Source organism: Danio aesculapii, chromosome 21, assembly GCF_903798145.1.
Source record: "Danio aesculapii chromosome 21, fDanAes4.1, whole genome shotgun sequence".
Taxonomy (NCBI): Eukaryota; Metazoa; Chordata; class Actinopteri; order Cypriniformes; family Danionidae; genus Danio; species Danio aesculapii.
In genome coordinates this window covers 39,111,070-39,134,431 of record NC_079455.1, presented here as the reverse complement: position 1 = coordinate 39,134,431, position 23,362 = coordinate 39,111,070, and the positions used below count along the sequence as shown (strand labels likewise).

Below are 23,362 nucleotides of genomic sequence, written 5' to 3'. Positions count from 1 at the left end.
AAGCATCTGGCTGTCAGTCTTTGACATGACTGAACTTTGCTCCATGGCGCCCCCACACCTTGATGCTCATGACAAGAATAGCACGTGTAGTTATCTTTTTTAAGAGAGGTGTAAATTACTATCATGCATGATTGAATGATATTTTTGCACTTTTACACATAAGAATCCATGATCACATTAGGGGAAGTTTCATAAACTAGTTTCGAGAGGAATACGTGATATGATCAACTTCAGCTGATCCTCATCACTAATCATTAGCTAGCCTATCGGAGCACTCCAAAACTACTATATATATTCTAGCTAAACTTCATTCCCTATCTCTGTTTTCGGAACCCCCCCTCCCAACCCCCCTATCCTTCCCTTATCCCTCCTCCTCTTTGATCGGGCAACACAGTGGCTCAATGATTAGCACTGTTGCCTCGCAGCAAGAGGGCCACAGGTTCAAGGCCCATTCGAACCAGTTGGCACTTCCTGCGCGGAGTTTGCATGTTCTCCCTGTGTTTGCGTGGGTTTTCTCCGGGTGCTCCGGTTTCCTCCCACAGTTCAAAAACATGTACATAAGTGAATCAGAATACAGTCACAAGCACCCAGCGTATACATGCCTAACCAACCAGTATCACCCATTAGCCAGAAGCAGGGGGACATTCGAGAAACACCTGATCTCGTGTCCCTCCTAATGCTCATTAACCAGGCGGGAACCTTGGGCTCATCTATCTCCGAGCTCAGGGTTATCTCCCAGGACAGCATGCCAAACCTGCTATTATAGTTGAGCATTATCTAAGTGTGAACTCTTGAAACAATATTAACACATAATAACACATTGTCAATATTTTTTGAGACCCACAGATTTATTTAGGGGGGCCCCCTAGCTCCCACATAGTTCGCACCCTGGATACATACATAAGTACATGCACACATATAAATATATAGAATATTCTTCATAATATACTCGAATGTTTGCTGTGTCCACATAAATGACCTAAATCTGACAAAATCTTCAGGGGGTATAAATAAATAGACATTTTAAAATATACCAATTAAATATAAATACAGTAAAATTACATAACTTACTACTGGCTAAATTAAAGTGACTGAATTAAGGCAATCGAAAATATAAAATAAATTCAAAATATTCAAGGTATTAAAATAAACCTAATAGAGTATAATAATGACAGTAAATGAGCAGACCCAGACTGTGTGTTCTCTGTTTTCTGGTGCAGGACTCATCTCAGGTCATAGAGTCGTATAAGTCCGGCTTCGAGCCTCCCGGCGATGTGGAGTTCGAGGATTACGGTCAGGCCATGAAGAGGACGGTTTCTGAGACCAGCCTGACCAACTCACGCTCAGACAACAAAGCTGAACGCTCCAGCAAGATCAAGAGCAAAACCCTCTGGCCTTTCATTAAGAAAAACAAGGTAACACACACACACACACACAAACAACAAACACTGAGACAGACTAACCCGAAAGCTCATGAGGATGAACAGAAAACAATGTTTTGTAACTCTTTATTTCAAAGTCACAATTCATGCTATTAACGAACCATTAACTAATACTATTAGCTCAGTGAACTGCTAATTAGATACTTATTAATGGTTAGGTTTAGGTTTTGGGTAAGATTAGGGAAGCAGAAACAGATCATACTTTATAACTACTAAAAGCTGTTAGTATCGCAATAATAGGCAGGTAATAAGCCAGTAGTTATTAGCATGAGTTGTGACAAACTAAAGTGTTACCCAATATTTAAGTAAATATGACCACAGAAATTGAGACAGACTGTTCTAAAACTTTCAAGAATTGATTAAAAACTGATTTGTTTTTAAAGCTAATGAAAATGACAGGAAAAAAATGATTGCAGAAAATAAGAACAGACTTATTTGAAACCTCAAAAGTGTATGAAAAGTAAGTATTACCTCTAAAAATGGGGGCAAAATGAAAGAGAAACAGTGATCAGATGACGTTTATGAAAGTGAAGGAAAAAACAAAACTGCAGTAAATGAACATTTATTAGAGTGAAAAAACGAAATGTAAGTTAATAAATAAAAATATAGATAATTATAACTATAAAAATATAGATATTTATAACTATTGCAGTTGCATTAAATAAGAACAAAAGTAAATGTAAGTAAATATTAATAGAATTTTGTAAATCTCAAAATAAAAAATGACAACACAAAATCTAACCTCATTAACTTTGGACACAAAAGGAAGGAAATGGAGGAAAACAAAACACTTTATATATATATATATATATATATATATATATATATATATATATATATATATATATTAAATATGAGCAAAAAAAGGGAAAGAAATGAAATATAAAGATAATGAATGAAAAAAATAATTTTTTAGTAAATACTGTATGAATTCAAGAAATAGTGTCGTTATTAATTGAAATAATCAATAAGAGAATTAATTAAGAGCAAACTAAAAGTACAGTAGAAATAAACAAAACTGCAGTAAAGTGCGGCACGGTGGCTCAGTGGTTAGCACTGTTGCCTCACAGCAAGAAGGTCGCTGGTTTGAGTCCCGGCTGTGCCAGTTAGTGTTTCTGTGTGGAGTTTACATGCTCTCCCCGTGTTCACGCAATTTGTGAATTGAATAATCTAAATTGGATTGAGTGTTTGAACGAGTGTGTATGGGTGTTTCCCAGTACTGGGTTGCAGCTGGAAGGGCATCCACTGCATGAAACATATGCCGGAATAGTTGGCAGTTCATTCCGCTGTGGCAACCTCTTGTAAATCAGAGACTAAACTGAAGGAAAATGAATGAAAACTGATCTGAAAGGTTGTAAAAATGTAAATATGAACACAAAAATATAATCTGACAGATTATAAAAATGAAAGAAATAACAACATTCCAGTATAAAAAACAAACTTACAGACACTTGGCTCATAAAAATAAGCAAACATAAAGACTAAAATGCTGACGGCTCATCAGAACGGCTGTGTCGTGTGTTTCTGTGAGTTTTGTTTTGCGTTCATGCTGTTTGTTTTCATTCTTAGGTTTGTATTTCTGTCTAGTTGGTTTGACTGTAGACTCGTAGATGCTGTTATTTGTTTTTTCCGCCATGGTTTTTGCTCTCCCTCCCTCTGTTCACCTGCATGAAAAAAACCCACACGTTCTTCAACATTCATCCTGACGCTCCACCGATAACACACTAATGCTCCGACAACCTGAGAGCCTCACCTTTGACCTCTGATGTCAGGGAATTGTTACCCTAAACGTCTGTCTTCGGTCACTCATGGTAACCTCATTCTTCTTCCTCTACCTCTGTCTTTTTGTGACTTTTGACCCCTGTGTCAAAGGCTCCGGTCTTACTGAGCATGCTCAGTCCGCAAATAACCCCGCAGGACCAGTATGAGCATTAACACTGTGGTGTACAGATAATGTTTGTGTGGCTATGAGAGGAATGCTAGTTCATACTGCACACTATTTACGTTTGCTATGTTGAATAGTAAAGCATGAAAATGAGTTCACTGTACTTAAAATGAGTTCACTGTGGCAATAAACCCATAGAAGCTGTGCTTTACATTAATTAATTTTTTTGATAGTCAAAATAATTTATAAAATTAATGTTAAATGAAAAAATTCAAAATATATATATTTTTGAGATTTTTCTGAAGTCTGTTTAAGTGCTAGGATGAATTAAACACAACATTTATGAGAATGATTTAAAGCTATTTACTTTCCGGCCACTTTATTAGGTACATCTTACTAGTACCAGGTTGGACCCCATTTTTGCCTTCAGAACTGCCTTCGTGGCATAGATTCAGCAAGGTCCTGGAAATATTCCTCAGAGATTTTGATCATATTGACATGATAGCATCACACAGTTGCTGCAGATTTGTCGTCTGCACATCCATGATGTGAATCTCCCGTTCCACCACATCCCAAATGTGCTCTATTGGATTGAGATCTGGTGACTGTGGAGGTTATTTAAGTACAGTGAACTCATTTTCATGTTCAAGAAATCAATCTGAGATGATTTGCGCATTATGACATGGAGCATTATCCTGTGAAAGTAGCCATCAGAAGATAGGTACTCTGTGGTCATAAAGGGATGGACATGGTCAGCAACAATACTCAGGTAGGCTGTGGCATTGACATGATTCTCAGTTGGTACTATTGGGTCCAAAGTGTGCCAAGAATATATCCCCCACACCATTAAACCACCACCACCAGCCTGAACCATTGATTTAAGGCTGGATGGATCCATACTTTCATGATGCCAAATTCTGACCCTACCATCTAAATGGCGCAGCAGAAATTGAGACTCATCAGACCAGGCAACATTTTTCCAATCTTCTACTGTCCAATTTTGGTGAGCCTGTGTGAACTGTAACCTCAGTTTCCTGTTCTTAACTGACAGGAGTGACACCTGGTGTGATCTTCTGCTGCTGTAACCCATCTACCTCAAGGTTGGACGTGTTGTGCATTCAGAGATGCTCTTCTGCAGACCTCAGTTGTAACGAGTGGTTATTTGAGTTACTGTTGCCTTTCTATCAGCTGGAACCAGTCTGGCCATTCTCCTCTGATCTCTGGCATCAACAAGGCATTTGCGCCCACAGAACTGCCGCTCACTGGATATTTTCTCTTTTTCAGACCATTCTCTGTAAACCCTAGAGATGGTTGTGCGTGAAAATCCCAGTAGATCAGCAGTTTCTGAAATACTCAGACCAGCCCGCCTGGCACCAACAACCATGCCACGTTCAAAGTCACTTAAATCACCTTTCTTCCCCATTCTGATGCTCGGTTTAAACTGCAGAAGATCATCTTGACCATGTCTACACGCCTTGAGTTGTTGCCATGTGATTGGCTAATTAGAAATTTGCCTTAACGAGCAGTTAGACAGGTGTACCTAATAAAGTGGCCAGTGAGAAAAAAAAGCAGTGCTTTTAAGTTGTAATATTTCATGACATCACAGTTGTCCAAATAATTAGAGTCCAAATAAAAAGAAACTTATAGTATTTTTAAATCATCACATTTTTATTGTAATATATTGTAATATATGATTATATTATATATATATAATTATAAATATATGTAATTATATTTTAATAATATTGTGATATTATTTTTGTGTAATTAGACAGTAGTGCACGTCACATCAAGTTTAATTCAACAAGTGGCATACGGTTGTAAAATCTGGAATTAATATCGTCACTATGCATTTTGCTTAGTCGAATTTTGCATAAAAATGTCATAACATTTGGCAACCTGAGTCACTGTATATTGTTCACAGAATGCATTGCATTATGGGATATGGTGTTCCATGCAGTGTGCTTTGTTTTATAATGCACATTTAGGCACATCTACGCATGAATTCTAGATATGTGCAGTGTGTATAGTGTTCATAGTGCATAAATCATAAGAGCAGTATGTTATTTGCTGTTCCGATCATAGCCTGTCTTTCTCAGGTCACATCTGTCCTCTGTGTGTGTGAGTGTGTGCGTGTTTTATGCATGTAACTTGTCTGTTTATGAATATTATTAGAAATGCAGACATTTCACTGTCAGATTAAGGCTGTTTGTGAAGTAAAGCAGATTATAAAACAAAATTAGGATGTTCTAGAGGGTTCGAAGATCACTTTTGATTGAAAACTAAAATACGGCGAGTTCAAAAAATCTTAATATAAATACTATAATAGTGTGTAGATAATGCAGAAAAAAGGCAAGACATTCTGGGAGGTTTAAAAGCAGAAATGTGCTGCTCATGTTTATGTTGAAGCCATGATATGATTTATTTTAAGCAAAATAAATGATTTAAGGATGTTTTTATGCTCTGGAATATATTTCTGATAGGAATATATCATTTAATAAGCGCAATCTTTTTGTTGTGATGTTTTTCTGTGGTATTTGACATGTTTGTGTAGATTTACTATAGATAGCTCTTGATTTCTGTCCAAATGCATGAAGGGCAGATTTAGTGTGTTGCTGTTTTAGCAGGTTTTGTATTCTATTGGGATCTGGACAGTTAATATGAGCTTTCCCAGAACACCTTCGTTAATTTCTCCATTTCGCTTTGGGGAGCTCAATTATAAGAAAAGCGAGAGAGAAAGAGCAGATCGTTGACCTGAAATAATGTTTGTGCTTTAGACGTGTGTGTGTGTGTGTGTGTGTGTTGTGCATGCATTATTTGTTTACGAGACAGTACAGTCAAAACTGCTATCCTCGTTTACTCTGCCTCACTGACTTAATTTCTTCTACTAGGAATCTGCAGGAATAATTGCGCTGTTCTTCTCATACAATGAAAGTGAATGGTAACCGAGACTGTCAAGCTTTAAACAGCAAAAAAAAGGACAAAAATACTTTGACAAACTCTCAAATCTAATAGCTTACTTTATACCGTAGTTCATAAACAGATTAAATGCACATCTCTGAGGGATTCATAATTGTTACATTTGTAAAGGCCATTAGTTGTCTTTAAAAACTGAGTAAAACTGATAAAACTTTTAAAGTGATTAGCTGACTTGGAATAGTGAGTAAACCGGTTGCTTTAAAACCAATTAGTTGTCTTTACTTAGAAAAGTGAGTAAGCTCAGATTTATAAGCAATTAGTTGACTTTAAAAAGTAAGCAAACCGGTTTGCTTTTGAAGCGGTTAGTTGAGTTCACTTTAAATAGTGATAAACCTGTTGCTTTTAAACCGATTAGTTGACTTCAAAATTGAGTAAACCTGTTGCTATTAAAGCGATTCGTTGACTTTACTTTAAAAAGTGAGTAAACCTGTTGCTTTTAAAGCAATTTGTTGACTTTAAAATAGTGAGTAAACCTGTTGCTTTTAAAGCGATTAGTTGACTTTAAAATAGTGAGTAAACCTGTTGCTTTTAAAGCGATTAGTTGACTTGACTTTAAAATAGTGAGTAAACCTGTTGCTTTTAAAGCGATTAGTTGACTTTAAAATAGTGAGTAAACCTGTTGCTTTTAAAGCGATTAGTTGACTTTACTTTAAAAAGTGAGTAAACCTGTTGCTTTTAAAGCGATTAGTTGACTTTAAAATAGTGAGTAAACCTGTTGCTTTTAAAGCGATTAGTTGACTTTACTTTAAAAAGTGAGTAAACCTGTTGCTTTTAAAGCGATTAGTTGACTTTACTTTAAAAAGTGAGTAAACCCGTTGCTTTTAAAGCGATTAGTTGACTTTACTTTAAATAGTGAGTAAACTTGTTGCTTTTAAAGTGATTCGTTGACTTGATTTTTAAAAGTGAGTAAACCTGTTGCTTTTAAAGCGATTCGTTGACTTTAAAATAGTGAGTAAACTTGTTGCTTTTGAAGTGATTAGTTGACTTGACTTTAAAATAGTGAGCAAACTTGTTGCTTTTAAAGCGATTAGTTGACTTTAAAATAGTGAGTAAACTTGTTGCTTTTGAAGTGATTAGTTGACTTGAATTTAAAATAGTGAGTAAACCTGTTGCTTTTAAAGCAATTAGTTGACTTTAAAAAATTAGTAAACCTGTTGCTTTTAAAGCGATTTGTTGACTTTACTTTAAATAGTGAGTAAACTTGTTGCTTTTAAAGTGATTCGTTGACTTGATTTTTAAAAGTGAGTAAACCTGTTGCTTTTAAAGCCATTAGTTGACTTTAAAAGTGAGTAAACTTGTTGCTTTAGAAGCGATTAGTTGACTTTAATTAGAAAAGTGAGTATTATTTACTTTGTTGAAATTGTATCTAGACAATGCTACTAAAAGTATTAATAAAGTAAAAAATTGCACAGACTAACCTAAAATTGTGCCAAATTAGCTGGTTTTATTGAAAGTAAAACTATATTGCATCACCGAATTTAATCATTTAATGAATTATACCAAGAAAGCTAAATTGTATATGTTGATTAGCTGATAATTACCTGTACTTTCTACAGATCCCGGTGCCACCAGAATATAGCATACCCCCATTCACTTTCATTACATTAGAAGAAACCGCATATACATCCTCCTTTGTGTTCCACAGGAAAATCAAAGTCACTGGCAGTGTTTGTTTTGGTTGAACTGTCTCTTTAAGTGGTTCTGCAGTGATCTGAGCTCTGCATGCGACCCCTGATATGTATCTATCTATATATATAATATCCAGTTTAACGCACTAACTCTCTCGCTCAGTGATAACACCACCACAGCCACAGCGCACAGTCTCTCTTTTTTCCTTAATGCTGTTTATTTACGTTACATTTTTTGTCTTTCAGTTGCCCTTATTATAATTTTTTTGGTTTACGTTTTTTTGTTCATTCCATTAATTGATTAATTGATTAATTCGTTGCCTTTAGTTCTGTAACATTTTTTGGGTCCTTATTTCTCTTGTTTTGTGTTCCCCTCCCCTCCTTCCTTTTGATTTTTTCCGGACCGATTTCTTTCCCCCCTCTGTCTGTCACTGGTCGCTGCTCTCTCTGTGGCTCGTGTCTTTACCGGTAGCTTATGTCCCTGTTAACGTCCCCCGTACCTCGCCAGCCCCCCCCTGACCCCCCCTCACCTTCTGCTGTGACCCCTGACCCCTGCCCCGCTCCCCAGACCCCCAAACAGTGCAAGGAGCCCCTGTCGCACCGCTTCAACGACCTCATGACCTCCAAGCCCAGAATGCAGTGCCTCAGGAGCCTGCGGCGAGGGGTGAGTATCTGCATGCTCTGCTCTGCCGCTCTGTCTGTCATCATCTGCTGCTGGACGTGTGCTGGAGGGAAAAAGGAGATGCATGAGGATTTCTCACTGGGTTTTTTTTGCATCGTAATGTGAACATAAAACAGCTGATAATGGCTGGCTGCTGCTATTATGGCGGAATGTTTGTATCTAAACCATAGGTCTCAAACTCAATTCCTGGATGGACGCAGCTCTGCACAGTTTTGCTCCAACCTTTCTCAATCCAATTAATCAAGGTGATGAAAATTCTCAAGATGTTCAAGACTACTAGACTATAGTAGTCTTGAACACCTTGATTAGTTGCATCAGCTGTGTTTGATTAGGGTTGGAGCAAAACTGTGCAGAACTGCGGCCCCTCCAGGAATTGAGTTTGAGATCTATGATTTAAATCATTTAGTTATAGGAACTTTTCTCTGCATCGTAAAAAGCTGTCCTACATTTTTAGGTTGACTCCAATGAATGTAATGAAATTTTCATCTCAAGTTACATCAGTTAAACGGACTAAAATTACTGACTAAAAAGTTAAACTTTGTTTCTGAAAAGTTTGGTTGACTTATTAAAATTAAAGCAGCATAAAAATGTTGTCATGTTGACAGGATTTTAATTATATTATTTTTTACAGTGTGACTGTGACTTAAAGATGTTAAGAGGAAAAAAGAAAAATTATTTTACTTGTAATGGATGAAATATTATTCTATAATTATAATTATTAAAATATGAAAAATTTATTATAAATTTTTCTCCAAATTTTGACATTGTTTCTAATTTCCTAAAATTATATTTTTCACTTGTCCTTTATCTAACCTTTTAGGAATTCCCTCATTAATATTCCTTATATTAACCTATTCAAATATTTAGGTAAAATGTATTTCCTTTTTTTTTTTATCTTTAAATTTTGTATGTGCGCTTAGCTGCCTTAATCAGTTTATTTGATTTCTATTAGTATTTCAGTTTTAGTTTCTATATTTTATTTTTAAATCCGTATTTTAATTTAGACTTTTTAAGGGTTTCTTTAGGTTTTCTATCTATTTATATTTTATTCATATATTTCAATTAATTTTATTTTTTTATGATTACAAAAAACTATTCAATTTGAACACTGTAGGGGAGAGAGGGGACGAAAGAAACATTTTTCATAAAAACCTCATTTTAAAAGATAAGGGGCTCTATTTTAACAATCTAGGCACATAGTCTTAAGCGCAGGGCGCAAAAGCATTAAGGGCGTGTCCGAATCCACTTTTGCTATTTTAAGGATGGAAAAATCCACTTTGCTCCGCGGCGCATGGTCTAACAGGGTTGAGCTTATTCTCAACCCTTATTCTTATTCAAAAATCTGGAGCTAATCAGCTGATATTTGGCAGCTCTATCAAGGGTTGCATGGTGAATGTGCTGTTATAGGCTGGAAAGCAAATGTTGTCAGGGCTTCGAGAAAATCGCTTTGTTACTTTCGTCCCCACATTACTTTCATCCCTGCTCTCCCCATATTATATTGCAAACTTACAATATTATTTTATAAAATAATGTAATTTAATGTAATATAATATAATATATAAATATAATATAATATAATATAATATAATATAATATAATATAATATAATATAATATAATATAATATAATATAATAATGTAATATAATATATAATATAATATAATATAATGTAATATAATATAATATAAAATAAAATAATATAATATAATATAATATAATATAATATAATATAATATAATATAATATAATATAAAATAATATAATATAATATAATATAATATAAAATAATATAATATAATATAATATAAAATAATATAATATAATATAATATAATATAAAATAATATATTATAATATAATATAATATAATGTAATATAACGTAGTATAATGTAATATAATATAATATAAAATAATATAATATAATATAATATAATATAATATAATATAATATAATATAATATAATATAATAATGTAATATAATATATAATGTAATATAATATATAATGTAATATAATATAAAATAATATAATATAATATATAATGTAATGTAATGTATTATAATATAATATGTAATGTAATGTAATATAATATAATATAATATAATATAATATAATATAATATAATATAATATAATATAATATAATGAAACATGTTATTTAATTATAATATTATTTGCTATTTATCTTGTTATGCCACTGCTAGTTTCCTGACTATATAAATGTAAGAGTGCAATATAAAATTCAAATGTTCTCCTTCTGCAATCTGACTGCACATTGAGCTAAATAAGGGCCTGAAGGCAGCAGTAGATTGCGAAGTGATGATGTCACAGAGTGAATCAGATTCCGCAGGCGATGATATCACACAGCAATAGAACTGTTTATATTCTTTGGCTCCTTTTTCCTCCAGCTCACTCAGCCAATCAAGTCTCTCTCTTGCTCTCTCTCTTTTTCTCTCTCTCTCTCTGTCAGTTTCTGTATTCTTCTTTCTCTCTTTTATGTTCTGTTGTTTGCGTTCACCATGATTTCACTCTCTCACATTTTCACACACAGATTAAACATAAACGGGTGCTCAAACGTTAAATTCATCCAGAGTAATGCGATTACATGCACTCAGATGCTCCAAAACAATGTCTTCTGTTTACACATACTCACACACAGACACACGTGACTTTCTGATAGTGTCCGACCACACTGACCTTCCCCTCAGGAAGGCCGTCCGCGTGTTTCCCCAGATTCTGACTTTTGAGTGACTTTGTTAGATAACAGATGCAAAAACACGACAGATAACACGGCAAATCCTGCTTTCTCATGCGCTTGTGCAAATCTCAGGCCTTTTCTTTTTTATAATCTGTTCTCAACTGCACCACATCAACAGAAAAACACATTTGTCATATGTTATTTTCGGCTGTTTGTCCCTTGCCAGAAGGGAAGTGCAAAGTAAGTCAACTCAATTGTTTATATTTTTATCATACACACTCAGCTCTGACATCGTGAGTATTCGCATAAATCAGGTCACAGTGAAAGAAAGTGGGTTTTAGACATCAGTTGACAAAAATAGACTGTTTTTAAGCTTCTTAAAGGCACAGTATGTAATTTTCGCCACTAGAGGGCGTGTATTCACAACAAACAAAGGTATAGTTTGATGATTGAGTGACTGTGTGTGGAATCGTGGGAGTTGTGGTCTTCATTACATCCTAAGGGACTTAGAATTAATGTTGATGGATGAGCTGAAGTATTCCACACTTATTATTATGGTAGAATGAAGAGGAGTAAAGCTCGAAGTTGTGGAAGATAATTGAGATAAATATTAAAGTAATTGCTGATGAGAATCTACTGCAAAAGCATAAAAAACAGCGGAGCTTTTATTATGCCACATTCCACCGTTTCCAGTTTCTTTTACTCGTGATCAGGTGGAGAATTAACAACTGTTTTATCAGACTTAATGCATATTATTCTTCTACTTTAATGCTGCTCTGTGCAGTAGAATAAAACACAACATATTAAAGCCTCACCGCTGTTTCCCTGTTTTCAAAAAAAAAGGAAATTGATTGTGTGTGACCTAATTAGCATGTTTACATCATTAGCATTTTATCATAGTTGAAATGGCTCAGTTCTCTGGATTTGATCGCTCTTTCGAGCATTTAGGATAATGTAAATACACTATACACACTGTTCTTGTGGCTTTTTGGTATTTTAATGAAAAATCGTGCATATTGTGCCTTTTAAAGCGTCTTGACACTTTCCATCCTCACCATTTGTGCTCCTGGCTTGTTTATAATATATCTGTTTTATTGATATATAAACACTACCATTCGAAAGTGACGTATGATTAAAAGTAAAATTAAGACATTGAGAAAGAAAGCATTAAGTTGATCAAAAAAGACATTTATGGGGAAATAATAGTATTTTGTAATTCATCCAAGAATTATATTTAGTAGCACCATTGGTTTAATAATAATAATAATAATAATTTAAAAATAATAATACGGTTATTGTGAGCAGTAAATCAGCATATTAAGAAGATCATTAGAGATTAGAGTAATGATGCAGAAAATATAACTTTGTATTGCAGGATTAAACTATATATATATATATATATAGGCATATCGCACTGTTATGAGTGTGATATTGCGTTTATACAACAGTTCTACGACATAATCATATATGTAAAAAAGAAAAATCAAACACGGAGAGTCTCAATCCTTTTGTAAGAGGAACTACTTTCTTCCACTATTCCTTCACATCTGCAGCTGACATCAGAACAGCTGAAACTGTTGCTACTTCACACACGTCACTTTAGAATTAGTATTTGAATGATTCTCTTGCATCATGTCTAAAGTGATGACAAAACAGCTGATTTTGCTCACATTTTTAGATTATAAGGCTGAACGGCATGAAATGTCATCAGTCTACAGAGATTTCCCAGTATTTCTCTGTTGCAATCGGTAGATCACAATAATTAACGCCAAAAAAGCCAGAGCAAAGCAAACACTACTAGATTATTATGGTATGAATACAGCACTACAACATACAAAAGTGAGAGATCGACTTAGAATGTCACCTACCAGTTTTGTAATGATTTGATCAGCTGTAGTTTGAAATTATGCTGAGTTTTTCCCCTCTAAGGGCTTATTATGGGGTCTCTGCCACCATCATGGTGGAACCTCAACCGTCTTTGCTTTGCTCAGTATGACTAGCTGATGAATGCCAACGCGCTGTCTCTTCGAAATTATAAATATTTTAAAATAGGAACAATGCTTATAAATAAACTTCATAGTTGCAATCTAAACAACTACATTCTCTCCTTAAAAGCCTCAAAAGTACATTATGTTGTCCAACAGCTGCAGTATTTGTCAAACTAGTGAGTTTATTGATCTGCTGTCACTCTATGTGGGCGGAGGAAAACAGAAGGGTGAAGAGGCTGTTATTGCAGAATATCGCACGGCTATCAGCCAATCAGATTCGAGAGCCAGACAGAACTGTTGTGTGTGTGTTTATATTTATATATATATTTAGATTTAGATTTAGATTTAGATTTTAATTTAACCATTTTTTGATCAAATAAATGCAGCCTTGTTAAGCATAAAAGCATTCAAAAAAATCTTCAGATCACAAGCTTTTGAATAGTAGTGTAAATAAGTATACTGTGTTATTGTTATAATTGAGGTTAATGTTTCTTTTTTTCTCATTAGCATTACTAGTAATTTACATGATACATATTTATAATATAATGTAAGACCATAATAATCACTGTAAGGTCTTAAAGAATATTATGAGTGTTTTGATGTCTCATAGTCAGTTAGGTGTATGTATGTTCGTGTGTTTGTTTTTGGATTGTATGTGTTTGCAGGTTTATTGAAGCAAAAAGTGGACAAGTATGTGTGTTTGTCAGTATATATGTGTTTATTGAGCCAATATTTGTGAGTGCGTGCGTGGGTGTGTGTGGGTGTGTGTTTAATTAGGGTTTATTCTTTGCTACAGTCTGCCCAGTCTCTCTATTATAATAAAGAAATCATGAAGAGGACTCTCGGTCGGCCTACGTATGCATTCGAGGCCAGGCAATATGTCGTAAGTGTGTGAGAGGAGCCAAGAGTGTGTGTGGGTTCACTTAGAGATATATATTCATCCATAAATGAACTAAATATGTAAAAAAAAAAAAAAAAAAGAAGAAGTTTTATCATTATATTTAATTTATTCTTATCTATATTTTACTTTTATATTATACATACACAGAGCTCTTTGGAATTCAAATTATTTTCTGGGATTGCAATTTATTGTTTGAGATTGAGTGAAAAATATATTTTTGTTTTAGTCTGTAGCCCACTGATGATATTTAATCCAAGTTAAAAATAAAAATGTTGTGATTTTTTATTTTAATTTATTTGCATAAACACGGCCAGATTTTCTGATGTTATTTATGTTTATTTGAATATAAAACAAATATAAATAATGTTAGAATTTTCTGGTACATTTTTTTATTTGCATATAATAACGTGCCAAATTGTGTGATATTATTTGTATTTATTTTAATATTTATATAAATATTTATTTTTTATTTATATTTGGTAACATTTTAGATGTAAATAAATATATGAAAAATAAATATTAATATAAATACGTCTAAAATGTTACCAAATATAAATAAAAAATAAATATTTATATAAATACAAATAATATCACACAATTTTGCATGTTTTTTTTAAATTTTCATAAAATAACATGCCAAATTGTGTGATATTATTTGTATTTCTTTTAATATTTCTTTTTTATTTATATTTATTTACATTTTAGACAACACAATGGTGACTTTTGAACTTTTTGAACTTTTAAATATTTTGTAGAATGATGTGAAAACATGTAATATTATCATTTATTATTATATTATAATTTATTTCATTTATTATTAACATTTATTATCATTAGTTGTCATTTCCCCCCCAAAAAATACAGTTAATACAAATAATATTACACAATTTGGCATGTTTTTTTATTTGCATAAAATATCACGACAAATTATGTGATATTGTACATTCTTATAAAATGTATTTTATATTAATATAATTTTTATTCATATTTATGTACATCTAAAAAAAATAATAAAGAACATAATAAATATTAATATAAATACAAATAATATCACACAATTTGGCATGTTTTTTATTTGCATAAAATAACACGACAAATTATGTGATATTATATGTATTTTATATTAATATTTATTTTTTTATTTATATTTGTGTACATCTTAAAATGTAAATAAATTAAATAAAAATTATTGATATAAATACGAATTATATCACACTGTTTGGCATGTTTTTTTTTTTTTTTTTTCATAAAATAACATGCCAAATTGTGTTTATATTTATTTACATTTTAGACAACACAATGGTGACTTTTGAACTTTTTGAACTTTTAAATATTTTGTAGAATGATGTGAAAACGTATCATTATCATTTATTATTATATTATAATTTATTTCATTTATTATTAACATTTATTATCATTAGTTGTCATTTCCCCCCCAAAAAAATACAGTTAATACAAATAATATTACACAATTTGGCATGTTTTTTATTTGCATAAAATATCACGACAAATTATGTGATATTATACATTCATAAAAAATGTATTTTATATTAACAAAATTCTTTATTTTTATTTCAGTACATCTACAAATGAAAATAAATAAAATAATAAATATTAATATAAATACGAATATATTTCGTATTTATATTAATGTGTAAAATATTACACAATTTGGCATGTTTTTTATTTGCATAAAATATCACGACAAATTATGTGATATATGTATTTTATATTGATATTTATTATTTTATTTATATTTATGTACATCTTAAAATGTAAATAAATTAAATAAAAATTATTAATATAAATACGAATTATATCACACTGTTTGGCATGTTTTTTTTTAATTTGTGTAAAATAACGTGCCAAATTATGTGATATTGTTTATATTTATGTTAATATTTATTGTTGCATTTGTATTTAATTACATTTTAATTTAATGAAAACATTTAATATTATATTAGTGCTTATTTAATTTATTATTATCATTATTAACATTAATTAATTCATTATTATTATTATCATTAGTTGTGATTTTCCCAAAATAAAAAATAAAAATTAAAAATGCTCTAAATAACAATATTTTTATGTCAAAATTAAAAGAATTGTGCTTTATTTTATTTATTGAAACAAATATTAACGGTTTAGTCAAACTGGCAACTAATAAATCCTACATATTTCTGAATCCTTAATAGGGTTTAAATTACTTTATAGTTTTTTATTATTATTTATTTATTTATTTATTTATTTATTTATTTATTTATTTATAGTAATTATTATTATCTTTATTTTCCAAAATAAATGTAATAATAAACTTAAAAAATAGACGTCTCAATTACATGTTTTGAACTTCATATTTTTATTTCTCCTAATATACATTAACACTATATTGGAATATATATATGCTCAAATATTATATTATTATTTTTTACAGTAAAAGTAATGATTTGATCTAATTAATTAATTTATTTATTATAATTATTATTACTATTATCATCTTTGTTTTCCAAAAAAGATGTCTATTTAGATGTGTGTGTGTGGGATTAAATGAATGATTGCTGAAATTAGAGTGTATACATTGATTTGACAGACTTAACCTCATCTCAGTGTTTTTTATTTTGGTTGTTAATTGTTAAAGATCATTCAGTAGCATTACAAACCCATTTAAAGAAGTCTTCATCACTTGAATGAGGTTAAAGTCTGAATTTCAATATGAGGATCCATCTTTAAGTAAGGAAGATCGCATCATCATCAACAGACTTTCTCATTGGCTCTTCTGGCTTTTGACCCTGCCTCCAATGCGCAATCCCAGCAGCCTGGCGCCGCCCCTTTGCTCTGGCAGCCAATCAGCTTGTGTGGGAGGGGTTAATTCTCAAAGTGTCACAAGTACTTTTCAAGGTATCCGGTACTCGTAACACTTTCATCACATGTACAGTAGATACATTCAGAATTGACCCCTTTCGGTGTCGTTTTTGATGCTGTGATATATTTGCTTATCTCTATTTGTGGATCACGTTCACACAAACACACGTCTGTATTTGCTATCTATGACTGTTACAAACAAAGCGCCGAATTTGACATCTTGTTGACACATTCATGAGTTTGAGAAGTGTTTAAACATGTTGAATTGTACGTCCTGTCAGTGCGTTTATGCGTTTGTCGAAACACATTTGTCAAGATCATAATTAGACAGTTTGAGCACCCTTTCAAGTCCATAGAAAACATTAAGGAAAAAGTTTCTTTTTCTCAAAATCACAAATCAGAGTGACTTTATAATAATATAATAATAAAGGTCATATTTTAAAGTAAATTATTTGAAGAATCAGCATGCTTTGTTTACAAAACAAGTAAAATAATGAAAAATTAATGTAGCAAAATCTTGCAAAAATTATTAAAACTTGCATTTACAAATATTTTAAATTGTATTTCAGGTTATTTTTATTATTTTGTTTTTAATGTATTTTGCTTTTGAATTAATAAAATAAAACATGAAAAATGAGACAAAAGCATTGAATTTTAAATTATATTTCAGGTTATTTTTCTATTTTGTTTTTAATGTATTTTGCATATGAATAATAAAATTAAAGCATGAAAAATGAGACAAAAGCATTAAATTTTTATTATATTTCAGGTTATTTTTATTAGTTTGTTTTTAAATTTATTTTGCGTATGAATAAATAAAATAAATCATGAAAAATGAGACAAAAGCATTTAATTTTTACATTATATTTCATATTTTTTTATTATTTTGTTTTTTAATGTATTTTGCATTTGAATAAGTAAATTAAAACATGAAAAATGAGACAAAAGCATTTAATTTTTAATTATATTTCAGGTTACTTTTTATTTTTTGTTTTTAATGTATTTTGCATGTAAATAAATAAAATAAAACATGAAAAATGAGACAAAAGTATAAAATTTTTACATTATATTTTAGGTTATTTTTTAAATGTATTTTGCATATAAATAAATGAATCAAAACATGAAAAAGGAATTTACAGCATTTACATTTTTATTATATTTCAGGTTATTTTTATTATTTTGTTTTTAATGTATTTTGCATTTGAATAAATAAATTAAAACATGAAAAATGAGGCAAAAGCATTTAATTTTTTAATTATATTTCAGTTTACTTTTATTATTTAGTTTCTAATGTAATGTTTGTACTTAATTCTTCAAATGTGTCTGTATTTTCAACACTTTATTAAAATGCCATTTTTAAATTTCATATTTCTACTTTTTCTCTTAGTTTAGCATAATATTGTAATATATTTTCTCATATACCAAGATTAATCTATTTCTTACAATTAAAGTAATCATTTGATAATCACCGCCTCATTTTCAGTCACCTTTTCTTATTGATTTGTTTTGATCCCAGCTCAGATATAACTATACCCAGAATCCTCTCTGCTGTAGTGGCCTCCTCAAAAACTAGCCTATCTGGAACATTTCCATTATTTTTGTTTCTCTTTCTCTCCCCTCTGTCTTATCTCTCATACTCCATCATGTTGGCTGACTATTGCTTTAGACGGATGAAGTCATCCTCATGTGACCCTGTAACACTCGGTTCATTGGTATCTGCTGAAGTTCACTGCATCAGAAACAAGAGCCGTTCGATTAATGATAGATGATCTAAATATATCCTATTTATTCTCATCAGGTTTGCGTCCCATCACAGATGCATCCCATAATGACACTAAAATTAGTTTTGTTGGACGTTGGCGCATCATTAGGGCAACTATATTAATAAAAATAGCAATATTTCAATATTTGAAGTCCGCATGAAATACAAATTTACAATGTTTATTTTGCTGGCTCACATTGTTATTATAAGATAAATAATTAATCTGTGCAAGTTAATCCACTGAAAAAATTAGTCTCCTTCTGTTGACGTCAACCTGAGTATTTCCATAGCAACTGTATATTAATACCCTCTCTTACCGTTAGTTTGCTATGAGGGAATGATGCACAAAAAAGCCCCGCCCACTACTCAATATTCAGTTTCAGTTGGAAGTAGATCAACATAGTCTCAAGTTCAGATTCACACAGATTTTAAATGATCAAGTTATTTTAAATGGACAGATTACCCAAAATGAAAGACAAAAGAATATTTCTACAGTCATTTCAAACCTGTATGCATTTTTAAAAGACTTTTAATGATCAATCAGATTTGAATCCTATTGTCTTCAGCAGTATTTTGAGCAAACTGTGGAACTCTATTGAGACCCAAAACCTGTCTGCGCCCTATTGACTTCCATTGTAATTTTTTGGTACATACTATACTATAGATAGCAGAAGATGCCAAAACTATGGAAGTTAAAGAGACCTGAAATTACAGAAGTCAAAAGACTCAAAACCTGAATGCTTTTAATTGGAGATTGTTGGTAACCACACATTTCCAGGGCCCATTTACCTCCATGTTTGTCCATACTACTGAAGACTGTGGGATCTAAAACTACAGTATGATAGTAGGATGCAACCTATAAGCATTTCTTTGAAGAATGTTGATAATCAAACCTATTTGAGTTTTATTGTCTTCAATGATATTTTGACCAAACTACTGTATGGAGCTCTGTTGAGAACCAAAACTTGTCTGCGCCCTATTGACTTCCAGTTGTATTTTTTTGGTCCATACTTTTCTATGGGAAGCAGAGGCCAAAACTATGGAAGAAAAAAGGTCCTGAAGTTACACAATCAATGGTACTCAAAACCTGAATGCTTTTAATTGAAGATTGTTAGTAACCAAACATTTCCAGGGCCCATTGACTTCCATAGTAATGTTTGTCCATTCTACTGAAGACTGTGGGATCCAAAACTATAATAGTAAATGGGACACAAATGTATAAGCATTTCTTTGAAGAATGTTAATAATCAAACAGATTTGGGTCTTATTGTCTTCAGCAGTATTTTGAGCAAACTATGGAACTCTATTGAGGCCCTAAACTTGTCTGCACCCTATTGATTCCCATTGTAATTTTTTTTGTCCATACTATTCTATGGGAAGTAATAGATGCCAAAACTATGGAAGTGAAAGGGACCTGATATTACAGAAGTCACGGTACCCAAAACCTGAATGTTTTTAATTGGAGATTGTTGGTAACCACACATTTCCACGGCCCATTGACTTCCATAGTAATGCTTGTCCATTCTACTGAAGTTTGTGTGATCCAAAACTATAATAGTAAATGGGACACAAATTTATAAGCATTTCTTTGAAGAATGTTAATAATCAAACCTATTTGAGTTTTATTGTCTTCAACAGTATTTTGACCAAACTACTGTATGGAGCTCTGTTGAGAACCAAAACTTGTCTGCGCCCTATTGACTTCCATTTGTATTTTTTTGGTCCATACTTTTCTATGGGAAGCAGAGGCCAAAACTATAAAAAGGTTCTGAAATTACAGAATCAATGGTACCCAAAACCTAAATGTTTTTAATTGGAGATTGTTGGTAACCACACATTCCCACGGCCCATTGACTTCCATAGTAATGTTTGTCCATTCTACTGAAGTTTGTGTGATCCAAAACTTGGGTAGTCAATGGGACGCAAGCCTATAAGCATTTCTTTAAAGAATGTTATCAAACAGATTTGCGTCTTATTGTCTTCAACAGTATTTTGAGCTAACTATGGAACTCTGTTGAGACCCTAAACTTTTCTGCACCCTTTTGACTTCCATTGTAATTTCTATAGTCCATACTATTTTCTATGGGAACCAATAGATGCCAAAACTGTGGAAGTAAAAGGGACCTGAAATTACAGAAGTCAAAAGACTCAAAACCTAGTACTTTTAATTAAAGATTGTTGGTAACCACACATTTCAAGGGCCCATTGACTTCCATAGTCATTTTTGTCCATACTGAAGGTTGTGGGATTCAAAACTATGGTAGTCAATGGGATGCAAACCTGTGTGCATTTCTTTGAAGAATGTTGATGACCAAATCATTTTGATGTCTATAGCGTTATTGTCTATTCTATTCAAGTCACTGTGCCCCAAAATGCTTATGCATTGCTTTTCAAGAAAGTTTAAGAGCTATTCACAATGGATTATTTTTTTTTTTTGCACTTATAGCCAATATTTAGCACCTTATCACACGCAAAACACCCGGTGTAAGTGGAATTTAAGGAAAATGTCTGGAATTAATATGAATGAAAATGAATTACAGATGTAAATACATGCAGGTATTTAATCATTCATAAGTACAATGTAAAAACATGTATTTACACAATAAGTACAGATAATTAGTTACGACCACTGAATATAAAGTGATAACATTTATTTTTTAATGACAGATGACATTGGAACCACAAATCTACCAAAATTGATGTATGAATTTCTTCGAATAATGTTAATAACCAAATTATCTCATTGACTTAAATAGTATGGGCAAAAAATAGAATGAAAGTCAATGAGACCCAAAACCACATAGCTTTAATTTTGTCAGTTTTCTGCTATAAACAAATCTAATTTAAAGTTTAGAGCATTATGGAATCTGTTGGAAAGTTCTCCAGAAATGTGTTTTGAAGGCCTGTACTTCCGCTAATGTGCCAGTTTTCCCATTCAAGTGCCAATATGAGGCTTTCAGCTAAATTCCCCGCGGCTCCACCAGCAGATATTAGTCTTATGACTGAGCACAAACACTGACAGCCAGCCAAAACTGATGATGCGGGGAGCTTCAGCTGTGACATCATCATAATTCATGAACACTGCATGTGTGTGTGTGTGTGCGCAGTAAGAAAATATCTGTAAATTAGCAGTTTTTTTGTATTTAGTGATTCATATTTTTTATTTATCATTTATTTATGCTTTTGAACTGCATTATGGGACCTTTATCTTTCTTCCAACAACGTTTAACCAAAAAAGGCACTTTTATTGACATTTTTAATAGTTTAAAGTGATCTATTTTCTGGGTTGGTGTTGTATATTACAATACAAAAACCTTGTAATAAACAACCAGTGCATTTTCTGTTATTTTACAGGTTATTTCTTTATATATTATTTCTTCTACATGATATTAATGTCAATAAGACACTTTGTTAAACTGTAAATTGAAATCTCAACATCAAACATCAACATCAAAAGTCGCAGAGATCAAGCTCCCATAATGCAATTCACAACCGTAAATGAATCACAAAACACGGAAACTGTTAATGAACAGATATTTTTGACAGTGTGAGATGAACAGCTGTCTGATGTTTGCTCCTTTCTGATGTTTTCTCTCTTCTCTGGGTTGTTTCCCTCGATCGCTCTGTCTTTTCGTCCATGAGAAGCTCTCTCTGAAGCTGGTAAGCATGAACTCATTAGCATGTCCGTAGCGGCATGACCGTAGCATGTTCGTCGCCGCAATAACACACATGGTCCTTTAACATCACGTTGTTCCTTTGTGTTCAACCCTTATGGATATTTTAATTTAACGTAACTTTTTTGTCGTTGTATAATTTGACCTTTAAGTTGGAAACCATGTTTGTTGTCTGATTTCTCTTTTTTTGTTGATGTGTTTTGTTTTGTTTTGTCTTGTTGCCGTGGTGACTGTCCCTCTGTGTAGCTCTCACTCAATGCCCACGTGCGGAACCTTATTGAGGTGATCTGAAACCCGTTTTTGTCCTTGTGTTTGTTTATCTGTCTTTGATTTTGGTCTCTTTTTTTCTTTGTATTTCCAACAAAGTGATTCATTTTAATCCCTAACCGGATGTGTGGTATATAATATGCTGAAATGTGATTATTTTAATGTGTTTATCAGTGTAGTGTACATTTAAAGATATAGTTCACATGAAAAATTCAGCTAAGGTTTTCGATATTTATTTTACTGTTAAAATATGGTAGGAATGTCAAGTAAATTTCTAAATTTTACAGGTAGTTACCGTATTCATCAAGCAAAGTGATTCATTTTAATCTGTAACCAAATGTGTGGTACTGTATATAATATGCTGTGTTTTCTCTCAGTTAAGATGGCGTAGTGCACATTTAAAGAGATAGTTCACATGTAAAATTAATATATACTTTTTGTTTGGGCTCTTCTTACCTTCAGCTAAGGGTGTGCGATATTTATTTTACTCTTAAAAATTCGGTACGAATGTCAAATAAATTTATTAATTTTACAGGTAATTACCGTATTCATCAAACAAAGCGATTCATTTTAATCCTTAACCAGATGTGTGGTA

The 23,362-nt window shown here is 32.0% G+C and overlaps 1 protein-coding gene across 1 annotated transcript in view; it reads left to right on the top strand.

Moving 5' to 3' along the window:
* Positions 1 to 23,362, top strand: part of LOC130214880 (formin-binding protein 1) — a 145,233-nt gene that overhangs the window by 111,184 nt on the left and 10,687 nt on the right. The window contains 3 exon segments of the mRNA XM_056446727.1: positions 1,221 to 1,415; positions 8,407 to 8,598; positions 22,472 to 22,486. Of these exon segments, the coding sequence (XP_056302702.1) occupies positions 1,221 to 1,415; positions 8,407 to 8,598; positions 22,472 to 22,486 (402 nt within the window).